Source organism: Zeus faber (assembly GCF_960531495.2).
Source record: "Zeus faber genome assembly, chromosome: 12".
Taxonomy (NCBI): domain Eukaryota; kingdom Metazoa; phylum Chordata; class Actinopteri; order Zeiformes; family Zeidae; genus Zeus; species Zeus faber.
The window spans coordinates 4,876,336-4,888,723 of NC_137196.1; the positions used below are offsets into that span (position 1 = coordinate 4,876,336).

Here is a 12,388-nt window from a genome sequence, read left to right on the forward strand (position 1 = left end):
ATTGTAACATTATGACAGAAAATAATTATAGGTCCTCTTTAACCCGGATATGATTGGCGTATCCAAACTGCGCAAGCGCCAAAAACCCCATATTCTGCTGCATATATCTGACCTAGAAAGAGGTGTTTCGGCAAATAAACAACGTACACCATGGCAAACACCGGTAAACACGCACACTTTTGGTCGGTAAGGGAGAATTTTTAGTTCTGAGTTTCATGAGGGAGCAAATATAGTGAGATATTTGGATGGGCGAACCATTGAATGGCATGAGTGAGGAGAGATTGCATTGCAGAATATATAAATGGCTGTGGATATATCGACATGTATTTCTAGCTGTGCTAGAAAATGTAAAAATCGAAAGCACATAATTTGTTACAATTAGGCAGTTAGATGCAAACACGATGCAGCTGGTTATCGTTTTGCTAGCACTCTCCACAATGCACAGTCGCCAACATCAGCTAAACTACATCCATGAGGTAGCAAAAAATCACTAGCCAGCTGTATAGCCTTGAGCATTCGCTACAGTTGTTATTATCCACATGATTGATGGTCATTCGTTGGAGATAAGCTGTATGTGTGAATGTACTTCAATACAAATAAACAGGCCTAGGTAAACACATTTTTCAAGGTGTGCCACATTTGATACATGCAGAGAGGGTGTAATGAAAAATAGAGTTAGAAAAGTTTGGTGAAAAATTATTTAGAATATAGGCCAACATTTTTAATCATCATAGGGTGTGCGTGTGTTTAACCTTTTTATGTATTCTGCTAGGCAATGAGAAAATCTATTTCTGATGAAGCGACATATCTAAAAACACAAAATATTCTTGTGGTTATTGTGGGTGTCAAGAGCAACCAAAAGAGAAAATAATGATTGCAAAATAACTATTACACAGGACGCTGCAAATCCTTCGTACCTGTCTGTGTTCTAAGCAAACAACCAGCTAGTCTGTCAGCCAGGTGGAAATTTACATAGCCATAATCCACCCGCTTTGTGCCTTTGGGCTGCAACTGAACTCACATGACACACAAACACACGCACGTGCACCTTTTAATGGCTTTGTGTGAATCAAATTAGCTCAGATCAAATGATTCACCAAGGTATTTTGCAGTGTTGCCACCCATTTCCTAAATAGCACAGCTTCCATGAATGTCAACAGGTGTTTCCACCATACATTAGAATGGCGTTAAATGGAGTTTTACATAAATAATTCCAATTATGTAATTCACAGAATTAGCTCAAAATTTTTGTAATTCTACAAACCGTAAAGATGTAGGAAAGGCTGCAGAAGGGCAAGATAGCTGTATGATAATGAACAAATTGTAATTAGAAACCAGAACGTATTTCCAACAGGCAGTTCAACTCAATTGTGAATTCACCGTTATGAAAAGTAATGCAGCAAAAGTAGTAACTATACAGCCGAATAAGGCTATAAGTAGTCCTATTATCCCCGTTTTTTGATAGGGGTGGAGTGAGGAGGGAAGCTATAGTAAATCGGATGTGAAGAAACTGAAATGGCCTTGGAGTCATTTCAAAACCGGATTGTGATTCTGCAACCAAAAGCTTGACTTCGAAAATCGACAGAATTAATTTGCCTGCACAGTGTTACCTGCTATACACAGAGCCAAAGCAATTTTGCACGTGTCGCTAACATAGCACTACATATGGAAGGCATTAGAAACATTTATTTGTTAATCTCGAGCTCACACAAACACAGTTGACCTTGTGCCCATCCCTACCTGGTCGGCTGTGCTGTAAACCTCCGCCTTATCGCTGCAGTCGCAGAGATAGTGGTAAACCCTGGGGGCTCCTCTCTCCTGGGCCAGCCTGGAAGTCTCCTTCATCCCTTCCTGGTCGATGTCCCACAACACAAGGACCGCGCCAAGGCTGGCAAACTCCTGGGCCATGAGGCGCCCGATGCCGCGCCCAGCCCCCGAAATCAGCACCACCTCGCCGGCCACATTCTTCCTCTTGGCGGGGATGAAAAGGCGAACAAAGGACTCAAAGTTGTACCAGAGGCAGAGGACGAGGACCTGCAGGCTCTCCAGGATGAAATTCATGGTTGCCAATGAATGGAGACTGAGAGGGGAGAATGGGACTGGAAAAGAGGGAAAGAGAGAGTGATGAAGACAAAGGAGAAAGCAAGAAGTTGACATATATAGAACTGTTTGAAGGACGAAGAAAACAATGATCCGTGGACCATTTAGGATCAACAGTATGCCAAAAGCTATGTAAACTCAAGGTTGGTTAAAAATAAAACATGCAAGTCAGAAAGGAGTTCACAACAAAATGGACCATATCCAGGGACCAAAAATCAATAAGTAGGACAGAACAAACAACTTCTGACTACAGCAGGAACTGCAAGCCCACTCTAATGGCTTCCAACACATGACTGAAAGGCAATAAATATATTATAGTCCATAGACCATGATTCATCAAAAGCATAAAGTTAATGTTATGCGCATAGTCAGATAAGGGGGGGCGATATTGACAAATATCAATCTTTTGTCACGAATACCTCGACCAATAACTTTGAGAATATTTTGCAGGCGACCTCTTTAATAACAGATCAACGAACACAAAATATTTAAGGAGCAATCTTTCGTTACTTGTGTGGGTTTGACTGTGAAGTCTGAAGTTCAAAAAATGTGCATTACTTTACGCGAGTGCAGCGGTAAATGTATTATATTATTTATTATATTTGACCACATCGCGATAACCAAAACCAAGATCTCGGTCTCAAGGGCTCATATAATATATTCAGATTGTGTAAAACATTAAATAAATAAATAAAACGATTAAAATGCTATTTCTCAAAAGTTGTTAACGTCCAATGATATCCATCGTGACTTTGTTCCCCAAAACAACTCAAGGTGTGCACATAGCAGCCAGTCTCCGTGAGACGAGGTTTAAAAACACCGTGAGAATAGAACGAAAGAAGACGTTTTATACGTCTACATGTCGAAAGAAGAGTCACTTTGTTACTCCGTGACTTGAAAAAAAAAAAAACCTTCTTAATTGGTATAGAAACGTTCGGGTGTTGAAATAACCCCCCCACCGTGATGTATGTATATGTAAATACACTATGTATATGTAAATACACTATGTATATGTAAATACACTATGTATATGTAAATACACTACGCATCCGCAAATACAGTATGTCCGCCTTCTTCAAACGCGCGTCGCCGTAACGGTATCGATTGTGAACTTCGGCGCGTCGACTCTAAAAGCGGGGACCTTTGCACGGCGGAAGGCTGCTTTGACGGCGCCAAAGCACGGCAGGTAGACGTGTTTAGACGACAACAAGACGATTTCAAAGCCAAAACAAAGCCCGGAGCCCCCTTACCGTGTCTGCGGCTGTTGGGTCTCTGCGCCGGGCCGGTCGCGAACCAACTGCTCCCGTTGGCCTGGACGACGCGGGGCTCGCGTGCCCTTATCGCTCTGCCGAGGGGCGTCACGTGACGACCGCTGCCTCGCGACTATTCGTCGCAGATCCGTCGGCGCCACCGACCGCGCTAGGCATTGTGGGACTTGTAGGATGTGGCACACGACACGGAGACAGACGGATCTCACAGCTCATCATCATGATCTCCTGACGTATGTCAAACCGTGGACTTGGTATCTCGTATTTCTGAATGACTTGATTGGAATTATGAGACACTTTCATAATATGTCATAATTATGAAATTTGAAAAAACAACAACAATGGAATAGGTAGTTAAAACAAAAAAAAAAAAAACGCAGAGCGAAGGTTCTTAATGTGTGGTCCAGGGTCCCCCAGGGGTCCTTTCCAGAGGTCCCAGGGGATCCCCAGTCAAAAATGATTCACTAGCTAAACGTGAGACGTTATGTCATTTCCAAGGCGTTAGCGCCATTGGAGAATGTCCAATAATGACTATTTGGATCCTTGTTCAAGATTCAAGATTCAAGATTTTTATTTGTCACATACATATACATACTTCCATACATATATGCAGTGAAATGTAATGCAACGCACCCGGTGATAGCACACAATATGTCCTAGGAAAAAAAATAAAAAATAAAGTTGCTGTTATCTAGAATAGAGGTTTGGAGATCCCAGAGATTAATGCTGCATTCACATGGAAGATTCAAGAGGTTTATTTGTCACGATACACGCTAGACCGGAGACGGCATAACGGACCTTTCTGAACGCCATGGGATAACGGCACTGGGGAGCAAGGGGGAGGTACGATATTCTACGGTGAGGGAAAAGACTCCAAGAGAGAATATGAAGTTTGACAGTTGCTATGGGTTGTGATGGACTCCCGTCACCATTTTTGGAGGATCAAAAACATTAAATTGCATAGAGAATTGGCTAAATTATACAGGATGTACAAATATGGAGAACGGAAGGAAGAAAAATAAGGGTCGGGTTTTCACACCAGATGGTCTCTGGCTGGTGGCGGACTCTTTTTTCACCTAACGAGACTTCCAACCAATTCATCTTTTAACTCAAAGATGCTGGTCGACATTCACAGTCAATGCAAGTGATCCCCCAAATAAGGCGGCTTGCCCCAACAATGTGACGTCAGCTTCACATTCCCTATAAAATATATTAAACAAAATTATTTTCGGTCTCCTATGTATATAAGAATTTTAGTAATGCATGTAGCTATAAAAATGGAGCTTACTATTAATATTTCATTGCAAACTTTAATGAATATGAAGTTCCCTACAACATTTTTTGGTATTTTTAGAGCTTATAGAGCTTATTGTGCGTAATCACCAGGTGTCAGGACATGTCACTGCATATATGTAACAAATTATCTTGAATGTTGAATCTTGAAATGTATTTTCATTCATAGTTGGTTAAATGAACACAAGCCGGCTATAAAGCATCATATTCACCTCCAAGCAGTTTTGACAATGGATTATATTGCATTATGGTTATATTTATGGATATTGTTATACGGTTTCGAGAGAAAGCACCTATAAGCATCTATAGACGTCTGTTTCCTAGTAGTTCAAGTTCAAGTTCAAGAGATAATTTGTCACATACATACACATACGGTCATACATATATGCAGTGAAATGACATGACACTCAGTGATTACACACAATAAGCTCTATAAGCTTGAAAAATACGAAAAATACTCAGTGATCAATGATCTGAGCTGCACCAAACCTGCATGCCTCCATGAAATTAATAAATACATAAAAACAACTTTTATATCAATGAAACTGATAAGGGTATATAAATAAATAAATAAATAAATAAATAAATAAAAAACGCACAAAAAAACGCAAATGACGTGTGCCATTGCTGGTGTTTTCTGCTGTCATGTCATCATTTAAGTTGCCATGCGTGACGCGGCACAGATCACACATGGACGTGTTTGTTTTTTTTCTTTCAATTAGGATATGGAGGAAGATAAATACATGATCTAAAATAAAAAGATTTGTTTTGTTTGGAGAAACCGGGAACACCACAGGGCAGCAGAGTGGAGATTTCCCAGTGCGCCGTTGATTGGGGGCCCCCAACCACTCTTGGGGGCCCTCTGGTGGCCCTGTGGGCCCTAAGCAGGCGCTTAGTCCGCTTATGCCTCGGGCTGGCCCTGCCCAATCCTATTGTGAAGAACACAGTGGCATCACTAGGGTTGGTGTCACCTGGTGCGGTAACTCATGGCTTATACACTTGTTGCAGGCGGAGTGGAGAATCACTCTGACGAGTCTGAACACGCAGAAACCTTTGATTGGATGGGCACGATGCACGCTTCGCCAGCTGTCGTGTCGCCCCCTTTGATTATGTCACCCGGCGCGATGGTTTGCACAGGTCGTCTATTCGGCCCCCAACTCTCCCCAACCATCTATTTATTCCATCTTGTACTAGCCCTACATACAGAATATGGTGAAGCAAAAATAAATTACAACAGTCAAAGATCTTTATATGGACAATTTGTTTTCATTCCTAGATCACATTTATTCAGATACTTTCAGATACCTCACTTTGGTTGGAACAGTTTTCCAAATTTTCCAGACTGTCTGATCTAGAACCAGGTTACCAAGGCCAGGGATAGAGCAATGGGATGCTGTTTAGGATTAACTCGACCTACCTTTCACTAGTGGGTTCTCAAACTATGGTACGCGTACCACCAGCGGTGCGCAAAGCACGGCTTGGTGGTATAGCAGATGACTCTAGAAAAATTTGCTATGAGCACTGGGAAACAAAAATAAAAAAAACCCAAGATTAACACCAGAACCGCTGCATTTTTTCTTTGTTTGTTTAGTTTTTTTCAGTAACAGCGATCCCTGGCACAGCGCCCCGTGTCACGTCCTGTTGTTTGGACTGATAGGCCAGTAGCCGGCATCACCAGACACAAGCAGAGCGGATGGGGGAGGGTAAAGTATCGATAGCTCTCCGGAGACTGAGAGTGTCTGAGAAAGTCTCCCCGTACAGAATTCAGGATTTATTATTGAGAGGTAAAGAGTATTTATATTTTAAAAATCTAATAACGGCAAAATTAAATCCCAACAAATCCCAACAAAATTAAATCCCATTGCAATGGAAAGCAATGGTGGGTGACACATGTTTTCATTTTGTTTTGTTTCGCTGAAGTAGGAAACTGAGGAGAACAAATACATCTAAACCTAAACTAAAAATACACCTTGTTTTTATTTGGATGGAGCTCTCCATCATTCCAACACGGTGTGCGTCTTATTTTGTGTTTGTGTTTTTCGTTTCACACAAGTAGCAAACTAACGGAAGTAATTCTAAATCTAAAATAAAAACAAGTTCTGTTTTTCTATTTGACACCACAGACTCTGGACTCCATCTCCATTATGCAGTTCTCGGGATCTGCAAAACGGAGCAGGCCGTCTCCTATGTAAAGATTTTTAGTTTCATACAAGTATGAAACTAACGAAAATAAATAGATCTAAATATAAAATATAAACACAGGTAAACTGGAGGAGAAAAAAAACTCCCATCCAGTTCCCATTTGTGTATACATATAATAGCTTTATTTATAAAGTTATATAATTGTTTTTTTTTGCTTTGTTGTATATATATAGTTTTTCTTCATTAAAGTATAGATTTTTCTTTTTAAAATTATTCTTCCTACGATGCCTATTTTGCACAGTGTCTGGAGTTGGGACATGGGAGCATGGGACATATGAAGAAGCTTGAATCTTTCTTTCCACCACTGGAAATTGGTATGTTCAAGCTGGAGTTGTAAGTTCAAGTTTAGGGTTAAAGAAAAACTCACGTTTTTAAAGTTTATACCGACAATCTAATATAGACAATTAAAAATGGTGGAGAGAAGTAAAGAGAACATTAGCAGACCGAATGGAAAGAAGTCCATTTCAGATGTCCATTTAACCTTCCCGCAAACGTCTGTGTAGCTCATATTGCGTTCCCGGTATGTAATACCAATCGGTCACAAAGAGAAGCAACTGAAACAAAGAGTCTAGTTTTGGTGTACAACTTATCAGAGATCTGCTGACAAAACGTGAAAAAACAAAGGGTTGTTGATGTTTAAGGAGATGTTATGGGAGACACACGTAACGTAACGGCAATATGTTTGTTGACAAAGATAGACAGTCATCAGAGCAACAGCCGTATACAAGAGCAATATACTGCATGCTTATATACTGTACACTAAATGCTTCCAAAGTGAGAAATTCTTATGTTTCGGTATTAGGTTAGACATGTTTAAGTTTATGTACAGGCCCAGGAGAAAGAAATGGTTATGGCTATTTAGTTATTAGGTTAGAAATTTTGGTGAGGTTGTGTTAACCGGAGAAAAGATTTATCGGGTAACATCAAGGTCATACTATTCCCTGAGTATAAACTTACACAACAAGAAATTGCTGATCTTGCTTGGGCTAGTTGTTTTACCCCCTTTGTGTCCAATTTTTATTGGAATATATCAATGGCTAAACAGATAGCTTGATATGATGACAGGCTGAGAGCCCTGACATAACCCGAAGATGAACCATTCAATTAATGAAGGTACAACAAGGTATGTCAACAAATCTAAATGTTTGTTGTTTTCAAAAAAATGTAAGATATCATCTGTCATCAAGCTTTCAAGCTGTCACACTGCACTTCACTTCAAAACGTGGCACAAGACAAGGATGTCCTCTCTCCTCTTTACTATTCACCATCTTTATTGAACCTCTCGCGGCAGCCATCTGTCAAAACATTAAAGATTACTTGTTGGCATACAAACAGGAAACTCTGTTCACAAAATCAGTTTATATGCAAACAACATTTTATTTTATTTACGGAACCCAACACCATCCCTACCAAAAGTGTCAATCCTATATCTCAATTTTCAGCCATCTCAGACTGTTCAATAACCTGGACTAAAACCACGGCCTTACCACTCAGTGGGGAAGACTGGAATGCTGTAACCCAGAAACTTCCCTTAACCATCACTACGGGCAACATTAGATACCTTGGAATTGATATCTCCACCAATCTGTCACTTACGTTTACACTTAACTTTACTCCATTGCTCAAAACCATCAAAGAAGACCTCAATCGATGGAACAACCTACCCATCTCACTAATTGGTAGGATAGCAGCAATGAAAATCAACGTACTACCAAAAAAACCACCATTTTTTCAGTACCCCAAGTTAAACCAACAGCAAATTAACTTAGTGCTCTCAATTCGACCAGGGCTTGCCTGCTGCATGTGCAAAGGGGATGTTTAGGGGTGGATCTGGCTTGAAGAGACATTAATAAAGACTAAGAAGCAGCTTTCCTGTCTTGTTCCTGACTATGGAGTGTGCCAAATATCTTCAAAGTTCTTTGAGTTATTATGTAGGTTGATCCCAAACCTACCCCAGCTATATTCTGAGAGCCTGTTTGGAGCTGCCTCTTTTCATTTTCTTTTCGCCACTGCCTGCATTTGCAGGTAAACTTGAGAATCTTATCCATTGCTACTTGTTCATAACCTGCATCACCAACCTCAACAGACTTTATCACGTCATCAACTTCTTCTGTTGTAACAACAACAGGCGTATCGTGAGTCTCCTCCAGACCGCGCCTCGGTACGAGCTGTGGCTTTTTTAGCTGACTGGCCAATCACAGCAGCTGGGCCGGTTTCTTTTGTGTCTGTCTTGTCTTGCAATGAGGAGTCCTCGGCAGGGATTGTGCAGGAGCCCTCTGGAGCCAAAAAGCTCTGTACCGAGAGAACGTAGATCAGAGACCAATGTCTGGTCTCATCTTTAAGTTGTCCATTTTATTTCCTTTTACACACTTGAGCACCGTCAGTTGTGAACTATTTGTTAACACAACCCGCCGTGCTGGCAGGTTGTGTTAACAAATAGTTCACATAATCAAATAATCTCCATCAAAGTTGCATGCTGCTTGGGGATAACTTCCTTTGACTTGGCTCTTGTGGTTGAATGGTTCCATATAAAATATCACTGGTTCCATCAATCTCCATTCACACCGAATGGCACAATATGGACTTGGATGTTATGCAATATGGATGTTCATTAATAAAGGCCCTAATTAATCTTCATGGGGAGACCTGCTAGACTTCCAGATGTTTTCAATAGTTAGCTGGACCGTTGATTTATGGCAGTGGTGGTGGCTGAGATTTTATTAGAAGACATGTCGTGATCTTTGATTTAAAATGAGGTGTGTGTGCGTGTGATTCGACTTGCGGTTCTAATAAATCCCTTTATACCGTCTCCCTTTATCTTCTTCCTGTCCCCATGATGTCATTTTTTCTTTCTCAAATGTATGCATAAGACACAGACGTGCTCACATACGTGTTAATGAGAGCATGCGACACAGAAAAAGTGTTTGGGCGTCTTTGTGTCTAATGTATGTTTGTGTATCTGTGTGGATATGAGTGGTATATCATTATGGTACAATAAAAGGCCACAATAACATAGGAATATCCATAAAATGGAACAAAACAAATTTGCATCTCGGCAGAAAATGAGCTCCCTGCTGTGCTTTCCTATCGAGAGTAGATTTGCGCTAAGTCTGCTTTGGAAAGATACTGTATGCGCAAAGTGATTACAACCATTTTGTCAAAAGCATTTTACAATGAGCAAGCAGGGACAGGCCATCATGAAGCATTTAAGTGAAAGAAGCATGTGAAAGCAGAAAAGGAGGTGTTGTTTTCATAAAGGAACAGAGAGGAAGGTGAGGAAGGTAATGGGAAAGAAAGAAAGGTTAAAGCCAAAAAATGAATAAGACAAAGACTCAAAGAGATATTGGGGAGGTTTGGAAGAAAGGAGGCACAGTAAAAAAAATATCATATGAGGCTATAGTTTTGGGAACTTCATCAGTGACTGATAGAATTTGACTTCTGGTAAAAAAAAAAAAAAAATCAGGCCCAAAAAGGATATGGACACAAACCAGAGGGATAGGGAGAGAGAAATAGAGGGAGATTTAGTGTATGAAAGGGTTAAAGACTGAGATAAAGGAAGATGGAAGAGAAGGAGTGAAGGTGGAAAATCGACTTTATAAAGGGGATTGATCCACTGATATGAAGACATATATTCTGCGAATAGGGCGTGGAGATTGTATTATTAAAAAGAAATTGCTAATTATAGGGAATTTGGAAGTGAAATTACAAACCTTTCTTTAGAGAGAACGGATGACTTTTGATTCTCTCCACCCCGAATCCTTATTGTTAAGAATACAGTGTTTTGTTGACTGTTTTGGGAGACTTATTCGATTATTTCCATTACGATTCCATAAGTTATTTTTTCTTGTTTATCCGATGAAATAATCTCACCCAATTGGGAGATGCTTTAATGAGACTCGTTCTTATTTTTTGATGTTCTTCTGTTTTGTTGTTTTCCTTCTTTTTTTTATTTATATTGGATTTTTATTATTATTTTCTTTTCTTTTCTTTTATTCTATATTATTTTGTTGTGGACCAGATGCTGGGGGAGTTTTCAGAAGCTGTTGTGCCTTGGCTACATGTGGCTACAAGACTCTAGAACACTAACAGCTGCTTTTCCGGACCAACTTGTGGAATAATATTACGAACATAAGACAGATTCCAAGACAGATTCCATAAAAATGCAATAGAAATTCATGCTGCATGATGTCATCAAAATATATAAATAGAAATAGAAACAGACCGAATGGTACACACCAACAATTACACAAGATAGGACACAGCACAGTAAGCAGGATGCAAAATTATTGTTTGAAATATACTACCTTCCATCCTCCCTACATACTTACCCTACGATGATAAATAATAACAATAATACATTGCTAAGGCCTTTAAAATATGTACAATTTGAAAAATATGTTCCACGTTAAACAATGCATTTTGTCAACAGTTTGGCAGATAAGGAGAGAAGCAACAAGTTCAAGTTCAAGTTCAAGTTCAAATTCAAGAGATTATTTGTCACATACATATACATGCAGTCATACATATATGCAGTGAAATGTCATGACATTGATTACGCACAATAAGCTCTATACGCTCAAAATACAAAAACTACTAAAATGTACTTAATCACACGCCACAATCGCGATTCAGGTAATGTAAAGAAACAATGAGAAATCCAGAGAGTTGGCTATAGCAAATAGCTACAGGGGGAGGGAGAGAGAGAAGAGTTGCCAAATAATAATAACAATATATTGATCAGGCCTTTAAAATAATAGTAATAGCAAAAAAATTATAGTAAAAGCAAAACAATAATAATAATAATGTAAAACATTTTTTATAAATAAATTTGAGGACAAAGAGGAAGCAATGAGAAACGCTATTGTAGATAACTATCTGTAGCAATAGAATAGGAATAGGAAGGTAGAGAGAGGTGGATAGGAGAAGGAAAGGTAGAGAGAGAGAGATATAGAGATAGAGAAAGCGATAAGTCAGAATACAGAATAGTGATAATGTGTGGAACAAGGGAAAAAAAATGCTGTACATTGTTATATAAATGATTTTGGGATAAAGGTTAAAATGTTATAAATATGTTTCAAAAAGCTATTTCATGGGAGAATAATAGGGAACATTGTAATAAACAAGTTAAGAAGACACACCAGAACTCGAACACCAGCACTCCTCTTATGTCGTCAAGTTGAAAGAAGACCTGCAAAAGGCTTACCACATGGCTGAAGAGGTCTCCAACAAGACGCACCTGCGCAACAAAAAGCCATATGACAAGAGACTTGGGTTCCAAAACCTAGAGCCCGGTGACAGAATATGGCTGAAAAAACTTGGACTGAAAGGGAAACACAAGCTTGAGGATAGTTGGTGTGATTTTCATGTCATGGCAGAGAGGTTGCCCAACCTGCCTGTCTATAAAATGAAACCCCAGAGATTCAAATGCTGGATAACACGCAAGATGTGCCAACCAGACCAGCAGCACGAGTAAAGATTCATTATAGGTATAAGAGCCATAACAGACCACCCAATACAAATGGAGT

At 39.7% G+C, this 12,388-nt stretch overlaps 1 protein-coding gene across 2 annotated transcripts in view; it reads right to left on the reverse strand.

Annotated features, from left to right (window-relative positions):
- The window catches only part of LOC307238238 (epidermal retinol dehydrogenase 2-like), a 42,995-nt gene extending 39,553 nt beyond the window's left edge, over positions 1-3,442 (reverse strand). For both annotated transcript variants that reach the window (XM_080011156.1, XM_080011155.1), the window contains exons 1-2: positions 3,351-3,442; positions 1,741-2,099 (exon numbers count right to left, since the gene is read on the reverse strand). In XM_080011156.1, the coding sequence (XP_079867282.1) occupies positions 1,741-2,061 (321 nt within the window). In that variant the 5' untranslated portion in view covers positions 2,062-2,099; positions 3,351-3,442. The remainder of the gene's footprint in view (positions 1-1,740; positions 2,100-3,350) is intronic.
- Positions 3,443-12,388: the final 8,946 nt, after the last annotated feature.